At 50.9% G+C, this 21,693-nt stretch overlaps 7 protein-coding genes across 7 annotated transcripts; 3 read left to right on the plus strand and 4 right to left on the minus strand.

Moving 5' to 3' along the window:
- Nucleotides 1-75: 75 nt before the first annotated feature.
- NCS54_00353900 (Hypothetical protein) lies at nt 76-1,885 on the minus strand (the record flags this gene model as incomplete). The annotated part of the gene is made up of 5 exons (XM_053149103.1): nt 76-273; nt 335-469; nt 530-1,162; nt 1,538-1,629; nt 1,678-1,885. 5 exons carry the CDS (start codon nt 1,883-1,885, stop codon nt 76-78), a joined length of 1,266 nt encoding a protein of 421 aa, XP_053005078.1.
- Nucleotides 1,886-4,862: 2,977 nt separating this feature from the next.
- On the minus strand, nt 4,863-5,552 carry NCS54_00354000 (Hypothetical protein; the record flags this gene model as incomplete). Its single annotated transcript, XM_053149104.1, has 4 exons — nt 4,863-5,177; nt 5,237-5,266; nt 5,324-5,407; nt 5,460-5,552. The coding sequence occupies 4 exons, from the start codon at nt 5,550-5,552 to the stop codon at nt 4,863-4,865; spliced, it is 522 nt and encodes a 173-aa protein (XP_053005079.1).
- Nucleotides 5,553-6,874: 1,322 nt separating this feature from the next.
- NCS54_00354100 (Hypothetical protein) lies at nt 6,875-7,417 on the plus strand (the record flags this gene model as incomplete). Its single annotated transcript, XM_053149105.1, has 1 exon — nt 6,875-7,417. The coding sequence occupies one exon, from the start codon at nt 6,875-6,877 to the stop codon at nt 7,415-7,417; it is 543 nt and encodes a 180-aa protein (XP_053005080.1).
- A 629-nt stretch (nt 7,418-8,046) lies between these two features.
- NCS54_00354200 (Hypothetical protein) lies at nt 8,047-9,664 on the minus strand (the record flags this gene model as incomplete). Its single annotated transcript, XM_053149106.1, has 4 exons — nt 8,047-8,598; nt 8,651-9,233; nt 9,284-9,317; nt 9,373-9,664. The coding sequence occupies 4 exons, from the start codon at nt 9,662-9,664 to the stop codon at nt 8,047-8,049; spliced, it is 1,461 nt and encodes a 486-aa protein (XP_053005081.1).
- A 538-nt stretch (nt 9,665-10,202) lies between these two features.
- Nucleotides 10,203-11,632, minus strand: NCS54_00354300 (Carboxymethylenebutenolidase; the record flags this gene model as incomplete). Its single annotated transcript, XM_053149107.1, has 4 exons — nt 10,203-10,518; nt 10,568-10,737; nt 10,793-11,223; nt 11,287-11,632. 4 exons carry the CDS (start codon nt 11,630-11,632, stop codon nt 10,203-10,205), a joined length of 1,263 nt encoding a protein of 420 aa, XP_053005082.1.
- A 463-nt stretch (nt 11,633-12,095) lies between these two features.
- NCS54_00354400 (Aldedh domain-containing protein) lies at nt 12,096-13,694 on the plus strand (the record flags this gene model as incomplete). The annotated part of the gene is made up of 3 exons (XM_053149108.1): nt 12,096-12,141; nt 12,196-12,649; nt 12,707-13,694. 3 exons carry the CDS (start codon nt 12,096-12,098, stop codon nt 13,692-13,694), a joined length of 1,488 nt encoding a protein of 495 aa, XP_053005083.1.
- A 548-nt stretch (nt 13,695-14,242) lies between these two features.
- NCS54_00354500 (Pyruvate decarboxylase) lies at nt 14,243-21,686 on the plus strand (the record flags this gene model as incomplete). The annotated part of the gene is made up of 14 exons (XM_053149109.1): nt 14,243-14,487; nt 14,552-14,628; nt 14,678-14,926; nt 15,012-15,778; nt 16,297-16,337; nt 16,398-16,443; nt 16,498-16,620; nt 16,682-18,026; nt 18,077-18,332; nt 19,800-19,907; nt 19,964-20,759; nt 20,821-21,072; nt 21,121-21,579; nt 21,621-21,686. The coding sequence occupies 14 exons, from the start codon at nt 14,243-14,245 to the stop codon at nt 21,684-21,686; spliced, it is 4,830 nt and encodes a 1,609-aa protein (XP_053005084.1).
- Between the last annotated feature and the right edge of the window lie 7 nt (nt 21,687-21,693).

The raw sequence follows: 21,693 nt of genomic DNA on the forward strand, positions 1-21,693 counted from the left end.
ATGTCGAGGATGAGCTGAAACACAGGAGATGGCGATTGGACGGTATTCTTGCAGCTGATATGTATTTGGAACCCTCTAAACCGCAGCTCTCTTACGGACCTTGCAATAAAAGCCCCTGATCTTCACAAACCACACGTTTTCCGTCTTGCATTCTGGCTTGCCAGATGACGTGTCTGGAACAAAGTTAAAGTGACGGATGACTTGCGGAAGCACCTTTGAAAGCTCCATGATACTGATGTTCTTTCCGATGCAAGTCCGTGAACCTTGACCAAACTGAGAGGTAGTTGTGAGCTTGGACTGGTTCAGTTGAAAAGATAAGGGGAGTTGAACTGACTGCCATAAAGTATACATCGCGCTTCTTGACTACTTCTTCTTCTTCCAGCCATCTTTCCGGACGGAATATGTCCACGTCTGGGCCGAAGACGTCTGGGTTGGCATGAGCCACCCACGAGTTGATACCCACGATAGTCTAGCCCTCGTTAGTCAAGAGAGTCAAGCAACCATAGGGGAAGATGATAAGAGTACATACTCCTGGAGGAAAGTACTGTCCTGCCAAGGTCGCGCCAGCCGGTGGCACAACCCGTCCAAGAATCAGTCCAGTTGCGGGGTGCATTCTCAGGGCTTCTTTGATGACGGCTTGCGCATAAGGCATCTTCTGGGCTTCAGAAAAAGAGATGGGATCAGATATCAATCCCCGGGCCTCAAAGACCTTGATTTCCTCGAGTAGCCGCCCAAGGACACTTGGATATTTGACCAGATAGAACAGTGCAGCAGTGAAAGCAATCGAGGTTGTATCTGAGCCAGCACCGACATTCATGACACAGACGGTAGATATGTCATCTTTGGTAATCTTGCTCGGCTCCTGGTTGTGAATCCGGAGGAACTTGGTTATGAAATCGGTCGGCTTCGTTGGATCTGCTTTCTCTTCGTCGGACTCGAGTTTGCCGTACTTTGCCTGAAGTTGAGTTACTGCAAACTTCCGAACGTTTAAGACTCCTGTGAGTTTCTTGGACTGCTTCAGGCGATTGTAAAGCGTCTTGTGCCACTCTGAGAATATGCCGACTCTGGCACAGTAGTCAAGGTAGTCAGAGAGTGATGCCATGACCCCTTGGACATCGTCACCAGAGTCGAGAAACCCGAATCGCTCACCAACCTGCAGCATCTTGTCGTTAGTTATGAGATATCTTGATGTGTTGGAGAACTTGCCGTCATTTTGCCAATGACATCAAAGGCAAAACATTGCATCCAGTGAGCAATATCCACTGAAGCTCCGCTCGAGGCGAATTCATCCATTTTTTGTATGAGCAGGGCGGTGCATTCGTCGACAAATGGTTCTACTTGAACCAAGCTCGTCATAGAGTAGGCTGAGGCTATCTTTCGTCTCGCTGCGGCGTGGAGATGTGGATTGGGCTCGGAAAAGATGTTTGTCGTTGTACTATATGGATTCCCGCTCGCCTGATACCACGGAGACTGCCACAAGCAGACTTAGCATACACTTTGTTCTATCTTTGTGGATTGTTTTTGGATATGAACTTACCTTGACGAAGCCCTTACTACTCCCGTAGATGAGCTTTACTGCGGCTGGGTCATCAATGCTGTATTCATTCGGCGCGATCCGAACAACGGGGCCTGGCAATGAGTCAGAGGAGCGACAAAATGTCAGAAAGGAGATTGAACCGTGTTTCTTGTGAAGCTCCGCATTCGTCTTAGGAAAGGTACCGCGATAAGTTTCCTTGAAAAGCCATAGCTTTGTGTATCTTGCAAGAAGCGGCCCCGGGACGTGCCTCAAAGGAGACACGAATGGCCGTATCAAGGTAAACAGAATCCAGCACAGAACACAAACAGTCACAAAGGGCCAGATAGTTGAAGCGGTGAGCCTTTCCATGTTGACGAAACGGCGGGGGCTTGAATCCTATGGCGTGTTTTGGAACTAGGAACTGGCCAGGCCCTCTAGATAGAAGCATTATTTTATCCCTTGTCCATTCTTCACCCAATGTGCAGAAATAGCCTGCATGCCAACGCCCGGAGCATTACCACCGATTGCTCTTGAGCGGACCTCTCACATTTCTTCGGTCATATTGCGCCGAAGCATCGGATCCAATGCGCCGACCACGACTATCCCTGTCAGCGTTGATCCCATCGGAGGTAGTGCCCCTAGCGCGATTGATCCACTTCCCCATGGGAACGTTTGTTTCTAAATAAATAGTTTGAAGCAATGCCGCCCCCCCGAAAGTATCGAACATACCAATGTGATCCTATGCTCGAAGAGGCCGAGCCAAAGACTTCAGTTGTTGAAGATGCAAAAAAGAAAGGCTCCGAGTTTTGAAAACAAGGCTTAGGATTACGCGGGTAACATTTCCAGGAAGATCCTCCTTCTTCATTGGCCTTGGGGCTGATGCCGCTAATCGCAAGGGCACGCTTTTGTTCATGGATGTCTTCCACAGAGGCCAGCGGTTCTTACCAGGCTACCTATCTAGACATGACTTTGAATAGGAGTGTACGGTAGACAAGGATCTCGTGTTCTGCCCAACTTTGCATGCATCTTGACCACACTCGGGGTTATGATAAGTCGCTTAACCTGTAATCACTGACAATGCAGTTTTCAAGGTAAGTTGTTGTCCAATTATATGCCACGTTTCAACCCCAGCCACGTTTGCATGGACAGGCGAAACGCCAAGGCAGAATCAGGAGGAGGCTTGGCCAGCACAGCCACGCTGGCATTTCATTCCCTCCTCAACTCGTGCTTATCTTGACTCCCTTCATCATCACTTGAGATCGAAGCAAAAGTCTCGAGTCATAATACCCATTCGATTGCGATGCCACAAACTCGGGCCCAGACCCGGAAAAGACACCGCCGCAACGAGACGCCCCCTCCCACTGCTCCCAAACGAGTACGGAAGCTTCTGGACGATGTACCCAGTCCGTTGCCATACCGACAACTTGACTTGAAGAGCCACCAGATACGGATATTGCATCTCCTTCCCGGAAAACCGAAAGACCCCATTCGCTGTGTCCTCCACACGGCATTCCTCGATGACAACCCCACGTACGAGGCCCTGTCATATGCTTGGGGAGACCCCCTAGATTGCCGTTCTGTCGAAGTAGACGGCAGGAAAAAGAGCATCACTGTCAATTTGTACCACGCCCTTCGAAGATTGCGATACCCGCGACGCGAACGTCGCCTCTGGGCGGATGCCTTGTGCATCAACCAGGACGACGATGTGGAGAAATCCCACCAGGTCAACCTGATGAGAAAAATCTACTCGCGTACCAAGAGAGCAATACTCTGGCTGGGAGACTTTTCCAATGGATCAATCGCAACAACGAACCAGATCCCTCGTGCAACGGCGACAGCGGCCTTTGCTTTCCTCAAGTCGCTGGCTGCCAACCATCATTATGACAGTGGCCAGGAAGAAGTAGATGAGAATTTCACTAGCAGGGGCATCGCCGGTCTGTGTTGCTTGTTCCGGCTGCCTTGGTGGCATCGAGCCTGGACTGTTCAGGAGGCGATTCTTCCGGAAAATGCCACAGTCGTGTGTGGAACGGCACAGCTGCCTTTTCCACTGCTCCGGCCGGCACATCGCAATTCCGTCTTTCATTACCTACGAGGCTGCTGCGGACGAGTCAAGGTCCTAGAACCAATTTGGAACCAGCTGTGTAGTATCAATTGTGCCCGGGATCGTGTCCAATCCAGGGAATTCTCCGTCAGCGAAGCCCTCAATATATTCAGACCTCGGCATGCGTCCGACCCAAGGGACAGAGTGTACGCATATCTCGGGTTTGGAAGTGAGATCCTAGCAAACTATTCCCTGCCACACGAGGAAGTTTTCAAACTTGCAACGCGATCGCTCATTATAGAGTCGGGAACTCTTAAAAGTCTTTTGAGAACCGATGAAGAGAAAAGATCTCCTACCCTGCCGACATGGGTTCCAGACTGGTGTGCTAACTTCAGCGAAAGGCGATACACCCGTGAGCTTACTTGGTTCCACCTGTACCCCTATTATAGAGCGGCAGGAGATGTCAAGGCGGCAACCAGGGTCTCGTTCTCTGATGCATTCTTGGACCTACAAGGATTGGTTTTGGATCGCATTTCGGCAGTGGGACCTATTCTAGACAAATATAGTAGGATCGAGGATACGATGTCTGAGTGGCAACAGAAACACAACAGCGAGTATCCTCACGGAGGAACATACAAGGAAGCCTCCGTGCGGACACTCATGGGCGACATTTATCGGGGCCAGACATCTTTCAGAAGGCTGAACTCAAGCGACGACCTCGAAAAAATAACGAAAAATGACCTAGGGCAATTAAGATATGAGGTTGTTGTCGTCGCCAGTTCTAGGAGGGGATTTTCCACGAATACAGGCATGATTGGACTTGGAAACCAGGACATACGAGCAGGAGATTTTATTGGTATTCTAGGAGGAGGTAATATGCCATTCATACTGCGCCAGGTCGAGGGACATGAAGGGGGCGTTGCTTATCAGTATATTGGACAGGCGTACGCCCACGGGATCATGGATGGGGAAATGATGGACGAAGGCCGAGACTTGGATTGGATTAGCCTTGTGTGAGAAGAGCCTGTACGGACACATTTAGTGCATATTGGAAGATTTGACATGGCACCCAATTGCAGACGAAGTATTCTCGGATTCACCCTGACTGCTACGATCAACGGCAAAACCCAACGCTGGATCAACCAAACGAGCACAAAAATGAGCAATGGCGCCAGGTAGAGAGATCCAAACAGCCATATCTGTAAGTACCTATGAGCATCCAAATGATAACACGTCTCAACGTGGGTTTATTTTGCAAAGAGAAGCCGGCCTCATTCTATCACGACAATGTCGTGGATTCTGCCCCTATTTGTGAACTCCGGCCGCTGTGTACGGATACCCCGGCAGATCCGATAAGTCATTGTCCAGAACGTATTGGTAGAATTCCGCAAGGCTTCTGCCCCGCGGGAAGTCAGGGAACAGGTTCCAGAAATTGACGTTTCCCAGATAGTCGGCGTATTCCGGCGTGTTGTCCCCACGGATGCACCACGGTATGCGATACTGTCCCATGTTGTAGTTGGCAATATCCATGATGTTGTCCGGGTGCGTCACGGGCTTGGGGCTTGCGTCCAGTCTCTGTCGCGTTTCTTTGATGACCTGGTTGATTTCGGCTTCTGAGATCTAGATGTAACTGTTAGCTGCCCACGATTCCCCTTTTCGGCCCTCAGAATACAGCTTACATAGTCCTTGGCGGAAATCTCTCCGCTTGCCTTTGCCATGGTGTCCTACATATCATTCATGCTGAGAGCCTCGGTGTATGCAAACACCCGCTTGTTCTGAACGCCTTTGGCGGCAAATTGCTGGTCGGTAGAGTTGTCGACCGACGTGGCTCGTGTGAGGGAGGTCACTGACTGTTAAGCAAGTTAGCAGCTTCCAGTTAGTGCCGGCGGCTTGGCGACGTACAAAGTTTGTTGGCGAGGAGCGCAGGCCTTCCACCACGGACGAACCTGTTTTGCCTGTGGCGCCTATTACACCCACTGTGATTGGGCCAGCCATTCTCAAGAGTCTGATAGGATGGTAATATCGAGCTGAGGGAACGTTGAAAGGTGAATGTGATATAGCATGGCTGCTGCGAGATCTTGAAATACCCAACCACGCGTCTGAGACGCATCCGGGTATCGACGAATGCGGATGGCTCAGGATGAGTCATAATAAGCAAGCGGCTTGCAATTCCTAAAATTTAAAGTTAAAACAAGGAAATAGGCATAGCTAATAGCTATCGCCCTAGTCTTGTTTCTCCTTTCCCACTCCCCTATTCATCAATGTGGAAGAAATTTTCTGTTTAGATCTGATCTACCGTTTATAATGGTGAAGCCATCCGTCATAGTCAAGGCAACTTAGACGGCCGTGAATGCGAACCCCCAAAGACGTGAGTCGTTTGACGTGCCTTACTGGCTTGGCCCCCTAGGTCACTTCATTTGCACCTCGGCGCCGAACAACGCCATCAGGATATATCCACCCTTGACCGAATTCTTCTCCAACGTCGTTCCAATTTCACGCCTTCTCAATGCTCTCTCCATCATCCTTGATTACCACCTGACTTTGACCGACCGTCTCTCTATCTAACCTGCTTCTGGCCGACGATATCTGGGCCATTTGGAACCAACACTTTCCTCACTCGGGGCAATTTGCGATGATGCTGTCAAGTCAGGGCTTTTGGCGGTTCAGCTGATGGCAAATTTGACATGCCTACTCGATTTCACCTCAGCGGGAGATTCATTGCTTTGGCCCTAGGAAGGCTCCATTGAGAATGCCTGACGCGATCCTCTGTTGGCCGCTCAACACGCTCGTTTTACATGTTGCTTTGTCGCCATTGGCCATGTTGTGTGTGATGGTAGAGGCTTTCTCTTACTATATTAATATTTAACCGTTACCACAATTTAATGTCCAGCACAGAAATGATACGTATGAAACACAGCAATTACTACCTACCTATGCTAATGGCAAAAGTAGAGAATACCTTCTAACACGTACCGAGGCAACTTTACACCAGAGCTTTGGGCACGTGACAGGCGCATGGTCAGATCATAACAGTCCGAGCGCGTCAGGGATACTAACCGCTTATTATCAGCTGGCTTAGCCGAGAACTGCCGTCATCCACATTTCAAATAACGCAATCTTTAGCAGCTACCAAACCACCAAGCTATAAGAGCAGACGAGTTCGGTCTATAGCATGGGGTTTAACTTCACCAGCCAAATCACTCAAGAATCTTAACACCGGCCATAGTAGGTTGTTCGACCAAACATTGGTTATTACCTGAAAGAACATGGCTAACGGAGTGAAATAGTCAAACTCAAGCAAATATTCGTATTTCAACATGTTGCGAGCTCAACTTAACCCACTGGCGAGAGCCTGCGCCAATAGCCTGAGTGCCAGCCGTCGTCGATTTTCAACCTCTCCGAGCAGGCTCCAATCACTCCCGGTCCAAATCTCGGGCCAAGGAAGAGGCACAATCCAGTCCATCTCTGTCAAAGACAAACCATACACCTTTTCGGCAGACACGTATACCGTCATTGGCGGTACGGATTCGCACCCTTCACCGGTCGCTTACGCCCTCGCCAGCCTGACCTCTTGCAACCAGGTGACTGGCTCGTTGGTTGCAAAGGACCACGGCATCACGCTCGGAAAGTGGCATGTGACAGCCCATGGCCAACTCCCTACTGCGGTTCTGGTTGGAGGTCAGCAGGGGAACCCCAACTGGGAGAGCGTAGCTCTTACCGTGCGGGTGCAGAGTGATGCCAAGGGTGATGCCGAATTTCAGCATTTTGTGTCCGAGGTTGAGCGTCGATGTCCCATCACACAGCTGTTTAAGCTCAGTGGTGTGCAATACAGCAGCGAGTGGGTGAATGAAGCCCTGTAATAGTATCAATAGGTACTAAGAAGTGGGCGAGATTGATTGAAGTGCGGGAGCCTTTGCTAGAGCGTGGGGCGATCCTTGTGAATGACTCTACTCTCCTTATCTCCTTGTGTTGTTGGTGAAGCTATCGGTACCGCCAACTGGGTCCGTGATAGCCGGACGACCCGACAAAAATAGAATCCGCCACGAGTTTTCTTCGGTAACGCATTATTTATTACGAGTGTATGACTGTACAGCGGTGCACAGTTAGATGTTTCACAGAGACATTGAACTTGTCATGCCACTCAGCGGCCTGTTTGGGATCACTTGGGCAGTGATAATGGATACATGCATCTCGACCTATCCAGCACAACGTTTGCTGCCGTAGAAACTCTTGGGATTTTATCGTCGATGCGAAATATCAATATTTCAGACAAATGGTAAACGGGTACAGCTAAGTAGCTGTGTACGAGATCTATCAACAAATGCAATATGGAAAGGTACAAAACACTTAGTATGAAGTCTCGCCCTGGAAGCCAGCGTAGGGCAAGTGATTGCTGTGAACAAGCTCGTAGGATAAAGGTAAGTTTTGTGTGTACAATGACTCAACTTCTAAGCCCTTCTTTCCCAATTTCCAAGTCACACCCTCACACTCACACCTTAACCTGTGCTGCATCCCCCTGCTTTCTCTTTTTAACCTCCCTCGCAACGGCTAAGAAACCAGTGCCAAGAGTCAAGCAAGCCCCAGCGAATGCTTGCGCACCAATATATCTACCGTTCATGGCGGATATAAGTGTGCCCGCGATAGGGGTACCAGTCAAGACCGCAAAACTCACGATGGTAAAAACCATGCCGATTCTCGTACCCTGCTTGCTTGGGTCCGTCGTTAAAGACGCCAACGCTGAAGGGAACATGGCCTGAATGCCTCCCAAGGCAGGGCCACTAACAGCAGCCCAAACATAGAGACCAGCCTGGGAATTGACAGCTATCCAGCACCATACGAGCAAAGCTCCGAGCCCAGCCGTCGGTACAAAGACGGTCAATGCTCCAATCCGATCGCCAAAGTAGTTGGGTACGAGGCGGCCGAGAATACCGACTCCACTCATGACCATGATAACGTCGAGGGACTTGGAGTAAGACATTCCCTGAATATCGCGAGCATATGCAGCAATGAAAAAGAATGCAAAGTATACCCCCCAAAAGCACTGGCAATACATGTTAGCACAGAATAGGTGGACAGGAAGCGCGGCAGCTTACCATAAATGCGCCCAGAGTGTAATATGTATACTCCAACTCCTTGAACGCAGACCACTCAACCAGTCGCCCACTCTTTCGCGGTGGAATTCTGGGTTTTAGCGATAGCAGGGAGATGACGAAACATCCTGCCTGCATTAAGCCAATAACCCGAAGCGTCCAGCTGAATCCTACACGCGGAAGTAGCCCCCGTACAATGCCCGGGAAGACTAGACCTCCTGTTACACTCCCGCAAGCTGTCAGGCCTATTGCGATCGATCTATACTTCTGGAAGTAGGTCGAGATGATGGCAATAGCAGGACAGAAGAGACACCCGTTACCCAGACCGACGCATACACCCTGGGCGAGGAATACCTGCCAATATTGCGTACATGCCGAAGTCACCAAAGTTCCGAGAACAACCAGAATGGAGCCTAGGATAGTGATGGGGAGGAAGAAGCCGGCGTCAGTGAGGCGGCCAGTAAAGGTGCCAATGAAGAAGAGGAAAAAGACTTCGATAGACCCGATCCACGCGATGTCGGATGGCGGTCGTTGAAGGGCTTGCACGTAGTAGCTTTGGAAAACTCCAAAAGAATTGATCACGCCCCTAATTCTGTTGGTTATTACTGTCATACAGGAAGTGAAAAAGTGGCATACCAAGTGTTCATGACGACCAGGTGCGTACCGAGAACTGCGGCCTCAAGTCAGCGATGGTTCTTTGAATGAGGAGTCTGGGAATTTCTTACCGCACATCCACGCCCTAAAGCCTCCATCGGGGGCAGGACCAGGCGTGATGCTTGTCCTTGATGTGATGCGGCTTAGCACCCTGCTGGCCAAGCCTGGCTCGGTTTCCTCCTCTGGCACAGCGTGTTTGGTAGATGCCACACTCGTCTGAGATGACTGGCTACTGGGCAGTACCAACTCTTCGGTCGCTTGTCTCTTTTCGTTGCTTTCTTTCTCATTGTGTGAATCCTCGTCTGGCGCGTTCGGTAGCCAAGGTCGAGGGGCTGGCAGCGGACTAGGCAGTTTTTCAGGCATCGTATTCGCTGGGTCGTGAGCTAAAGAGAAACGTTGATAGAATCTGAATCCAACTGAGAGGTTTAATTGCCGTTGTTCTTTAATAGATTATGTTGAGCCTTGTCATTGATTACAGAGATCGGTAAGCTTGCTCACGAGGGTACCGGAGATGGGGAGAATTGGCTAAAACCCAACACAAGAGTAGTAAAGGAAGGGGGAAATTTTTGCAAAGAAGTCAGTAAACTTTTGATGAAAGATTCTGTCCTGTCCATTTTGCCCTTTCGCTTGTCTTTTTCGCCTTTTCTCTCATCCATTTCGCCCTTTGCTAGCATCAATGTGGGGACAGCTAGAACACGCTAACAACTCAATTGAAATCACGCAGCACACACTTATATAGCCGTAGGGGAACATATTCGCGCCAGTTCACCTCAGAAGAATGCCCGTTAAGCTCACAGCTTAAGCTAGGTGGCGACTTTGACTCAACAACCAGGGCTATCCTTCTAAAGCAGGGGAAATGTAATGTTACTGGCACAGGGGGTAACTGTTTGTACCTAGACCCTCATCCCGATACCTCGCGAACCTTGAACAAAATCATTTGATTTGATTCCACAGCGTCCTTGTCTCGCATTTTAGCAGCGGTCTCTAGTCCTGCCACAGGGACACGGTACTCAAGCGGCTGTTTAGTTGGCTCCTCCTTGGTCGCATTAGGGAGCGGGTAGTGATAAGGCAAATATTCGGGCATCAGCCCCAGCTGAGCCAGTACAGTACCTTGGTCCCATATGATGTGCTCGTGATAGAGCCGGTCTCCGCGAATATTGACAACCGCGGTGAATGGGATCTCGAGCTTGCGTCCGGTAGGGCCAAGGCCGGGAAGGCTAAGCATAGTATTAGAATCATAAACACGAGCAAGTGTAGGGAACTTACAGCCAGTCTATACGGGTCTCATGGGTGCATTTAAAGATAAACTCATCAATAACCCTATCAATGCCCACTGAGCGACTGATCAACTCGTTGGATGTGTCTGCTGGATTTTGAAAAATAAAATGGTCACGGTAGAAGGCCGTTAATCGCTCTCTGCCAATTCCACCCGTCATCTGAAGGTATTAGCAACGCTTTCACAGAACCAGGATGAAATTCTGCAAAGCTCACCGTTGGTATGTGATTTACGTAGGGCTCCTGGACCATTGTCCCCATGGTGCACTCTACAGACCGGTTGTCAAATTCGTAATATGTATGCTCATCCCAGATGGCCTCAAGATCGAAATAGGGTCCCTTCATGAGTTGTTTCAAGAAGGAAAGATTCCTGGTATGGGAAATAGACTCGGACGCGTAGCTGAACTCTCCCTGGAACGGGGTTGCGAATAGGAAGGACTTGGCGCTGGGGTAGTCGTACACGGTCAAGTCCTTGGCACGTTGCAAAAGCGCCGAGGCTTTGCCAGCAAGATGATGGATTTGAGGGACCGAAGCTGGCGCCAACGTCGACTGGCCATGGTGCAGATTGCCGTAGACTGCGGCACCAACGATCTGTGGGAATAGCTGAAGCTGGGGTGCAACTCGGTTCCAAAGTTCCGGGCTGTAGGCTATTTATTGTTAGCATTAGTACACTACTAGCGGTTTTAAGATAGTAATAGTTTAAGACGTACCAACCAGGCCGACCACATCTTGTATATCGACCGTCTTGCATGATTGTAGCTCCTGCAGAGCCCATCTGATGGCGTCATCAGGTCTAGCTAGTGCTGTCTTGGTGACCTCGACCACCGTATAGCCTTCCTCCGCCCACTTCATCAGAGGTGATGGCACGCCGTTCTCGATGGCCAGGGTCAAGGAGTCGGCTAAACCAGTGTCGGATACTAGAAGGATGAGCCCAGGGCCCACACCCTTCCTGGAGAGTGGCTGCAAGATTGTGAGGCCTGGTGCAAACTGCTTCAGTCGGGTTTCAGGTAGGAACGGAAGAACTGCGTATTTGCTATTCATTTTCAGGGTGGGCATTGCGATGGGGCTTTGTGGCTGACTACCTCTATACCTCTCTAGCACTGACATCGACACGAAAAGGGTTTAAATGCAGTTAATGCCAACCATTACTACCCTTTGTCTTTGGTCGGTAACTGATAACTAAGTTTGGTTCGGCAGGCCCGAAACTTGAGACGGATCTGCAAACCGGCGCCACCGGGGTGGGGTTATTACAGTAGGAAAGTCGGAACGGAACTACATCTGCATGAGTTGATTGCGTCTCATCAATCAAGCCCGGATAGACTGGTTTCGTCAGCGCCGGAACTGCACGCGGAACCTCCGAATGGGTATCCGGAAGGTTCTATCAAGAATACAGAACTGCCGATGGTTGGTTTTAAGTGACTTATCGGCAGCTTTGCAATCCGTTGAGTAGCACAAAGGATCGAGACGTATCCTGTTTCGGTGTCTTCAGAGCAGTTGAACCCCTAACGAGAAAGGAACCATGCCGACCATCACCGTTTCGGGCGTTGGTGGTTGTCAAATCAGAGGTTTGCGTCTCCATCATATTCTGAAATCTTCACGGCTGACTAGTAACCTCACAGTGCCAACGGGCCTCTTTATCGACAATGTCTTCGTTTCAGCCCACGAGAACGCCGTCGTGGACATCGAAAACCCGTTCAACGGCCAAAAGCTGGGATCCGTCTCCGCCGCTCAAGCTATTGACGTCGATAGGGCCGTCTCGTCAGCCAGCAAGGCATTCAACGAGACATGGCGCTCATCGACACCTCAGCAGCGCCGAAATTTGTTGAACCGACTTGCGGAGCTTATCGAACGTGACGTCGATGTTCTCGCTTCCCTTGAGGCGGTCGACGCAGGAATCCTCTATCGAGACTCTAGTAATATGTTTATTCCACAGGCTGCCGAGACATGTCGCTATTATGCGGGCTGGGCGGATAAGATGGATGGTCAATCTTTAGATATTGCCAATGGTATGGCTTACACTCGGCGCGAGCCTTATGGTGTCTGTGCTGCTATCGTGCCTTGGAACTCGCCTTTGTAAGTAAGCATGCCGGGTTTTACGACTTGACTGTCTAATTATACCTGCTTATCTAGGATGATCACACTCTGGAAACTCGCACCAGCCATCGCCACCGGCAACGTCCTCATTATAAAGACGCCTGAGAACTCACCATTATACGGACAGCGACTTGCAGAGCTCGTTGTGGAGGCAGGCTTTCCTCCTGGTGTCATCAACATCATCTGTGGCATAGGTTCCGTGGCAGGCCAGGCTCTGGCTGAACATCGAGAGGTTCGGAAGATCTCCTTCACCGGAAGCGCGGCGGTCGGCCGCCAGCTCTTGGCCACCTCGTCAAAGACAAACCTCAAGAAAGTAAGCCTTGAGTTGGGCGGGAAGGGACCAAGCATTGTATTTGCTGATGCAGACTGGGAAAATGCGTTGTCTTGGACTACAGCTGGCATTACGGTGAACAACGGTCAGATATGTGCGGCTGGAAGCCGTATCTACGTGCAGGACACGATCTATGATCGCTTCGTACGCGAATTCTCGCAACGCTCCAAGGATGCCATCGCAGGCGACCCATTGCTGGCTGATATTACCAAGGGTCCTCTCATCAGCAAGCTACAAAAGGAGCGGGTTATGGACTATATCCGAAAGGGGCGCGGAGAGAAGGCCAAGTTGATTCATGGGGGAGATGACTCCGAACTACCAAGCAACGGACACTTCGTTCCTAACACTGCCTTCTCCGATGTTGATCCTACCGCCTCCATCATACAGGAGGAGATCTTCGGCCCAGTAGCTTGCATCGCTCGCTTCAGCACGGAGGAAGAGGCTATCGAGCTAGCCAATGGAACATCGTACGGTCTCGCGTCAGCCGTCTTCACAGAGAATGTCAACAGGGCCATACGAGTCGGTGAGTCTCTTGAGAGTGGACAGGTGACGGTCAACATGTGGGGTACTGTCAATGTGAACACGCCCTTTGGCGGCGTCAAGGAAAGCGGGTTTGGTCGGGACCTAGGCCGGGATGCTCTGGATGAGTGGACTCATGTCAAATGTATCAAGTTTCAAGTTTCCAAACTGTAGGTGTCGCGAACTAGTCTGAATGGTAACTGAGAGTTATGCCGATCAAGCTTGCCGTGTCTCATAGCGTTCAGCCAAATCATGACGCTTTGATTCATTAGAACCTTACTTGTTCTTCCGCTGCGCTGGTACATCTCGGTATGCAGGAATGCATGTCTAAAATACCGAACTGAGTTGCATTAGGCGCCCGCCCATGCTTCTCTGTGAGTACGGTTATCTCCTCTCCAAGGGACTTGAACAGTCGTAGCAGGATACATACTGTAAGTTTTGGAGTAGTTTGAGAAGGTACAGATAAAGAACCCCGGTTCCGACTTTAGGAATGAAAGCGATAAGGAGGGTGGCGAACCAATAGTATGAGGCGGAACTCGCGGAACACGGCTCGTCGCAAGATAAGAAGATGACGATTATGCACTGGCCTCAACACCCTGTTCAGGGTTCCCCGGATTACCATGATTCAGGCTGAGACTATTTAGTCTCTCACAGCCATCTATGGAAGAATACCAAATCTCATGTTTTAATCACACTCACAACAAACTTGCTGCCGTACAATCATGACGGACACTACCGAGGTCAAAAAGGTCACTTCTGTTGACAAGGTGACTGTCGACCGCACAGTCACCAACTCGGACGCAACGCGCCTGGAACAACTTGGCATAAACAGTCAGCTCGAGAGATCATTCTCTTTACCGTCTCTGATCGGACTCTGCCTCTGTCTGATGGCCACGTGGGAAGCGAGCACGGCAGTCCTGGCCCAGGCGTTGCTGAGCGGCGGCGCTCCTTGTCTCTTTTACAACTTGTGCGTCACCTTTCCTCTTTAGCCGTCTGTAACTAACTGGAGCTGACATCTTGTTTGCCAATAGCCTCCTCAGTTTCATTTGCAGTCTTGCCATAGGAGCCTCCCTAGCCGAGATCGCGTCCATTTATCCAACCGCAGGAGGTGAGCAATACCATTCCACGTCGTTTTCCATCATTGACGGTGCGGACAGGACAGTACCATTGGGTCACGGCTTTGTTTCCTGCATGGGGTAGAAAACACATCGGTTGGGTCACGGGGTGGATTTCGATCGGCGGCCAGATCGTCTTTACGGCGTCGGCAGCCATGGCTAGCGGCCTAATGATCCAGGGGCTGATCGTCCTTAACAATGACGACTATACTGGCACCAGATGGCAAGGGATGCTATTATACTGGGCCTTCTTGGCTTATGCCACCGCGATGAACATATGGGGTCATCGAAGTTTGCCGTCATCAAACTTGATATCAGGTCGGGCTCCAAACAACTTACCATGCCTGTCAAGTCGTGAAGCTAATACCAGATTTAGCTGCACTTCACGTGGTTGGCTTCGTGGCTGCGTTCATTGTGCTCGCCGTCATGGCAGATAAAAACTCGGCACGTTCCGTCTTCGTCCAAGTCCAAAACTCAACCGGCTGGTCCAGTGACGGGGTGGCCTGGATGGTGGGACTGCTCAGCACCGTTTACCCATTCCTTGGATATGATGCTGCCTGCCATTTGGCTGAGGAGATACCTCATGCCGCTAGGAATGTCCCTCTTGCAATCATGGGCAGCATTAGCCTCAATGGCTTGATGGGCCTTGCGTTTGCCACCATGATTTTGTTTTCGACAGGACCGTTGGAAAGCATTCTCACAACCCCGACGGGATTTCCCTATATCCAGATTTTCCTCCATGTCACCAAGTCCCACGTCGCGGCAACGATTCTGCCCTTGATCGTCATCGCTATCGCCATGGCTGCGACGGTTGCCGGCATCACATCAACGTCGCGGACGTTGATGGCATTTGCCCGGGACAGTGCTACCCCATTCTCGGGATTTCTGAGCAAGGTAGACCAACGTGAAGCAATCCCGACACGAGCCATCTGGACCATCGTAGCCCTACAGATGTTGTTGGGCTTCATCTATCTGGCCAGCTCAACAGCCTTCAATGCCGTTCTCTCCATGGCTATTATCGGCATGTACCTATCATACCTCTTTCCCGTCGTCGCCATGCTTCTCGGAGGCCGGAGCGGTCTTAAGGCTTCCGACTATGGGCCTTTTCGACTTGGGAAAGGCCTTGGGATCTTTCTGAACGTGGTGAGCGTTTGCTGGATGATGGTGTGTGTCTTGTTCAGTGCGTTTCCGACCGTCATGCCAGTTACCCCCACTAACATGAACTACTCATCTGTGGTCATAATGGGATGGCTCCTCTTTGGCTTAGCCTACTATGTAATCTCTGGACGCCACAAGTTTCAGATGCCCGTCGTCGGGACTGGAGTTGTGATTGGGATCCCTCTCGCTTTGGACGTTGGCGCCTGATCCGCAAGACTGGCAAGGGATGGTACGCGGAGGATGTTGGCTCTAAGGACTGGCCCACGGAAAGACAGAACATTGAATTGATTGCCTTCATTCCGTCTTCTTCTCAAACGTTTTAGGAAAGGATTGACTGGGCTGGGCTCGGAACTCGGCTTTCCTGTTCCGCCTATGATCCCGTATGACATCCCCACTCGTTCCGTCCACGCAGCCGTAGTCAGGTACCTGCAAGATATAGGCCCTTCCTTCTCTATCTTTGCCCTGTGCTTGACGTTGATACATCTTTTTGACACCTAATACAGCAAAAGACCTGTTTTGAACCATCAACAGATATGCACAACCTGTAAGAGTTTCCCTGTACAGCTTGCTCCGATGAATGAATGACTGACGTGCTATTGACAAGCGGGAAATATTCGGCCTCGTTCGCCTTCTTCGAGGGTCTTTGGGAGGTATGCGTGCGCCCTTGCCCTTTTTTATGGACAGTTTTCTTACATGGTGAGCAGGCTGGTGTTACCCATGTCTTTGTCAACTTGGGTTCGGACCATCCGGCCATCATGGAGGCTCTCGCACACGGAGCCCATTTGAAGGGTGTCAATTTCCCCAAGGTCATCACTTGCCCTCATGAGGTCTGTGCCCCAACGGCTTTGAGCCCAGTGCTCTACGCAAGTCACTAACAAGTATGTTCAGATGGTCGCAATGTCCATGGCTGACGGATTTGCCCGTGTGACAGGCAAACCTCAGTGCGTCCTAGTCCATGTCGATGTGGGAACACAGATGCTCGGCTGCGCTATGCACAATGCATCCGTTGCAAGATGCCCGGTCCTGGTGTTTGCAGGCCTGTCTCCCTTCACCCTCGAAGGTGAAATGAGAGGTTCCCGTACCGAGTATATCCATTGGCTTCAAGACGCTCCTGACCAGAAACAGATTGTTTCTCAGTTCTGTCGCTTCTCAGGCGAGTTCAAATCTGGCAAAAACATCAAGCAGGTGCTCAACCGAGCATTGCAGTTTGCGACAAGCGATCCCAAAGGCCCTGCATATCTCGTTGGTGCTCGAGAAGTGATGGAGGAGGATATCACGCCATACCATCTGGATCAAGATGTGTGGAACGCCGTGGCCCCAGTTGGTCTTCCCCCTGACGCCCCGGAGCTCATTGTCTCTCTCCTGGCCGAAGCGGAGAGCCCGCTTGTCATTGTCGGCTATACTGGCCGTAACCCGGCGACTGTTCCCGCACTGGTCAAGCTGGCTGAGTCCATTCCTGGTGTTCAGGTCCTGGATGGCCTTGGAAGTGACGTCTGCTTCCCATGGAGTCATCGCGCCTTTTTGGGAGTTGGAATTGGACGTCACGAATCCATCAGGACTGCAGATGTCATCGTCGTGATTGACTGCGACGTTCCATGGATTCCAACCCAGTGCAAGCCTCGTGCCGATGCAAAGATCATTCACCTCGATGTCGACCCCCTCAAGCAAAACATGCCTCTGCATTACATACCTGCATTCCGCAGATATCGTGTCGACTCAGAAACAGCTATCAAGCAGCTGAACAACTACATTTCGATGCATGCGCACTTCTCCAAACTGACTGAGCTCGAGCCGTATAGAAAGCGTTGGGATCTGTTGGCTGAGGCCCATCGGCAACGCATGGACAAGATTGCAACCCTTGCGGAAGCACCTTCAGACGAATCCTCGTCACCGAGTACCTCTTACTTGTGCGCTCAACTACGCAGAACGTGCCCCAAGGATACAATCTGGTGCGTCGAGGCAGTCACAAATGCTCCTTTTATATATGAGCAGCTGCAGGTTGACGACCCAGGCCATCTCTTCAATGGCGGCGGAGGCGGGCTCGGGTGGTCCGGGGGAGCGACACTGGGCGTTAAGCTCGCCTCAGACTGGGTTTCTGGCGGCACGGGCAAAGGCAAGTTCGTAACACTCATTGTGGGCGACGGCACATACATGTTTGGAGTGCCAGGTACTGTATACTGGATCGCCAGAAGATACGAGCTGCCTACTCTCACAATTGTGCTTAGCAACAAAGGTACGTCTGAACACACACGTGCACTGGCCATCTATACTGACACCGAAAAGGCTGGAACGCTCCGCGTAACTCAATGTCCCTGGTGCATCCTGACGGATACGGGTCCAAGATCTCGAACGAAGACCTCAACATTTCCTTCTCCCCAACTCCCGATTATTCAGGTATAGGAAAGGCAGCTTCTGGGGGCAATGCCTGGGCTGGAGTCGTGTGCTCCATCGAAGACTTGGGTCGTCTACTGCCGGAGGCTGTGGAAAGAGTCCAGAATGGTGTTTCAGCACTCCTTGAGATTAGGCTGAAGGGGTCCTGGTGAGCGCGGCGAGTAGCCACAGCTCAGCGAATAAAGTGACATTCTGTAATCATGATTAGCCTTATCTTATCTTATCTTATCATCAACTCTACTTAGTTCGCACCCTCGGGTAGGTACGTTGTGTCTTCCCAAGAAAGTGTCTTTATTATCTCCTTTATTGCAATTATTAATTACAAGTAGTTAACCTGAATAGCTTGCAGCATCTTGTTTGGTTTTTTCTCAGCCTGAATTGGCTTTTTCGAAGCTGAACTGAGGAAAATTACACCGATCCTAACTCTGCTTGAAGCGTTTTCTGTTTGCGCCCTGAGCTGCTATGCCCACCCTGGCCACCTTAGTGTCGCAATGCAGAACACAACGGTCCCCTCCCTCGGACTTTCGGTCATAGCAAATGCCGACATCTCCACTTCGGTAGTTCCGATGAAGCGTTCCGGAGTTGTGTTACAGCTGTATTATTTCTGTTGATTTGCTCTGGGGCTTCCGTCCCCTGGCCTTTGCAGCCTTTTTTAACAAAGTGCTCGTTTGGAGGCCCGGGACCGTATCGGTGGCCGGACATGGTCCTCCAACATTGAGGGCCACACCTATGAGCTTGGGGGAACTTGGGTCCATTGACACTAGCCATTTGGCTGGAGGGAGCTTTCCAGACATCCGACCTCCAAGTCCATTGATCCATCGTAGTGAGGGCGACGTGGTGGAGATGAATCGGAAAGAGATAACACAGACTACCAAGTATTCCTGTTTGTGGATACGGGAGCTGATTAGAATTCTTTTTGTACCCATTGGCTCATGTGCAACGTAGACTGACCGAAATCACCACCGACCTAACCCTGCACCAGCACTACTAACTTGCTTGCCTGCCTTATCTTGTAACGCAACCACCCACTTTAGTCCAAATCACTTGAAAGCTTAGATTTCCCACTTGTTTGGTTCATCTAAGAGACCTTAACGCGTACGAACGCATTTTGAACTGATCGTCCAGAATATGAAAGTGAGTACGTAGTACTTGTCCGAACCATGCAAGCCAGGGGTGATGAAGTGTGGTGATACGGACGGTCCACCCATGAGACGGTTTCGGTTTAGTTTCGCCTTCTCTTATCTGTTCCCCGCACTCTAGCGTAGCGGACCTCATCCCGGCTTCCCCCCGGTGCCGATATTAAATGGGGTCCCGCTCTAACGGTTGCCTCATGTCTCCCGACATTGTCATCCGACTCTTCGCTTGCGAGCTATTGTCCCGTCATTCCGAACCTCTGCTTCTCGTCTTTCGATTCCTCTCCGTTAGTGTGCAAGGGTACCATGCCCCAGGCAAAAGAAAACAGAGTTCACAAACGGTCAGGCACCCAGAATGGGGAGCTGGCCAAGCGGAGGGCCCCATATGCTCTACGGGCCTGTGATGCCTGCAGACGCCGCAAAGGGAAGTGTGATGGACGACAGCCATGCGGCCATTGTTCGGGTAGAGGACAAGACTGTAGCTACAGCAGCAGCTTCGCGCCCGAAGGTTGGCAACCGACAGCGGTTGTCGCTGCGGGCCGGGAGACTGGCAAGTCTGATAACCGGCGACACGGCTCAGCTGTATCATAGTATGCCACCATGGATGCACATGTGCTACCATCTAACTGACCTGAACCTACTATAGCAACAGAGATGCACTCGTGGAGATGCTATCGATTCTCCAGGAGCAGTTGGACACTCTGGCGTCCCAAGTGCGCCCGCCCACGCAGGTCCAGCTCGACTCACCATCACCAACCTTGGCAGCTGATTGTAGCGGTGATGAGAACTTCATTGCTACTCTCATCAATGACACCAGTGTCGGTCAGGATAGCGCACACCCGGCCAAACAGCAGTCGCGTGGTTCAGCGCAGCACTTTTACGGACCGACAAGTCCAGACTACAGCTTGAACGTAGCCCAGTTGAAACTCCGTCGAAACAGCTTCCCGGGCGCCCCACTCAAGCAACGGCAATTTCAGCTGGCCAGCATCGATGAAGATACCTCGGATGAGGACGAGGTTGCCGACACCCCCAGCCCTGCTATGCCACCGCGGGTCCTTGACCGCGAGGCCCTCGGGCGTCTACTGCAGTTCCGCTCCTTTTTGGATCTACAAGAAGCAATTCGTCTTTTGCATGTGTATCAAGAGGTTGTAGGAGACCTTCATCCGCTGATTGACCTCAACGAGGTTACTTCCCTAGCACGGTCCTGTTATGCAGACCCAGAGTCTGTGGTTTGGGATGTCTCTGCTAGGAAATCGGGAGCTGCCTCAGACGAGAATCTTGTCATTTTGAACCTGGCTTTGGCCATAGCCCTCCGAGCCGACTCTAATCCGGAAAGTTCTTCCGTCGAAACTCTTGTCCGAAACTGTTTTCAAGATGCCGTCAATGCAAAACTCGGCACAGCTCCCCATAGCATCAGGCATGTCACCATCGTCCTGCTTAATGTATGCTCGCGTACCTACCAACCCGTCTACCCGGTCGTCACCTCACTAACTCGAAATGCAGGGCTTCTATGAATTCTTTCAAGATATGCCACGCTCCGCCTGGCGCATGTGTGGAATTGCTGGCCACATGCTAATGGAGCTGGGGTTTCACAATGGTGAAGTCTCCAACCATCTCTTGGAATTGAACGCCCAGAGAGAAGAAGCTTGGAACTTGATCAGCTGTATCCTCATTATTGATCGCCAATGGAGCTCTGCAACTGGGCTCCCAACCCATTTCAACAATTCCAGCTTCAGCTCAATTCCAATGTCTTGCGTAAGTCAACTTGTGTCTTATAAGTCACCACGCGCTAATCTGTGGCAGATCAAGAACCCTCATGTCAAGGCGATGCGTGCCTTTATCCTAATCAGCGACAAATTTAGTGAGCCTATTGCGCAAGCTGCCAAGGGAGAAGGGTATTGTGATGATGAAGCTTTCGAACTGATGAGTTTCCAAATCGAGCAGTGGAGGAAGAAGGCTGTTGGGGAGCACATACTCTCTCAGTCTGACAAGTGGCAAACCGAACCGTCGACGAAGCCTCCCACATGGTCAATTCTTCTGAACCTCAGGGCTGAGTCTGTTCGTAGTTTGCTGCTCAAGCCGTTCTTCTTCTCAGAATCTGATCCTGGGAAAATTACTAAACACATCCGGCCTGCGACGGAACTAGTATTCAAAGTTGTGAACGTTCTCTACACCCTCGATACTACCACTGACATATACCGTAAACAACACCCCAACTATCAACATTTACTGGCGTCCGCGATAGCACTTGCCTTTCTACTGGTAGCGCTTATTGAACAACACAGGACTGACTTGCTGCCAAGTCTATCTCCGGACCTCCTCGATTCACTGAGTCGCAGTTTCGAAATGGCGGTCACTTTGACGGATAACTACGTA

The sequence above is a fragment of the Fusarium falciforme genome, chromosome 3, assembly GCF_026873545.1.
Source record: "Fusarium falciforme chromosome 3, complete sequence".
NCBI classification, from domain to species: Eukaryota; Fungi; Ascomycota; class Sordariomycetes; order Hypocreales; family Nectriaceae; genus Fusarium; species Fusarium falciforme.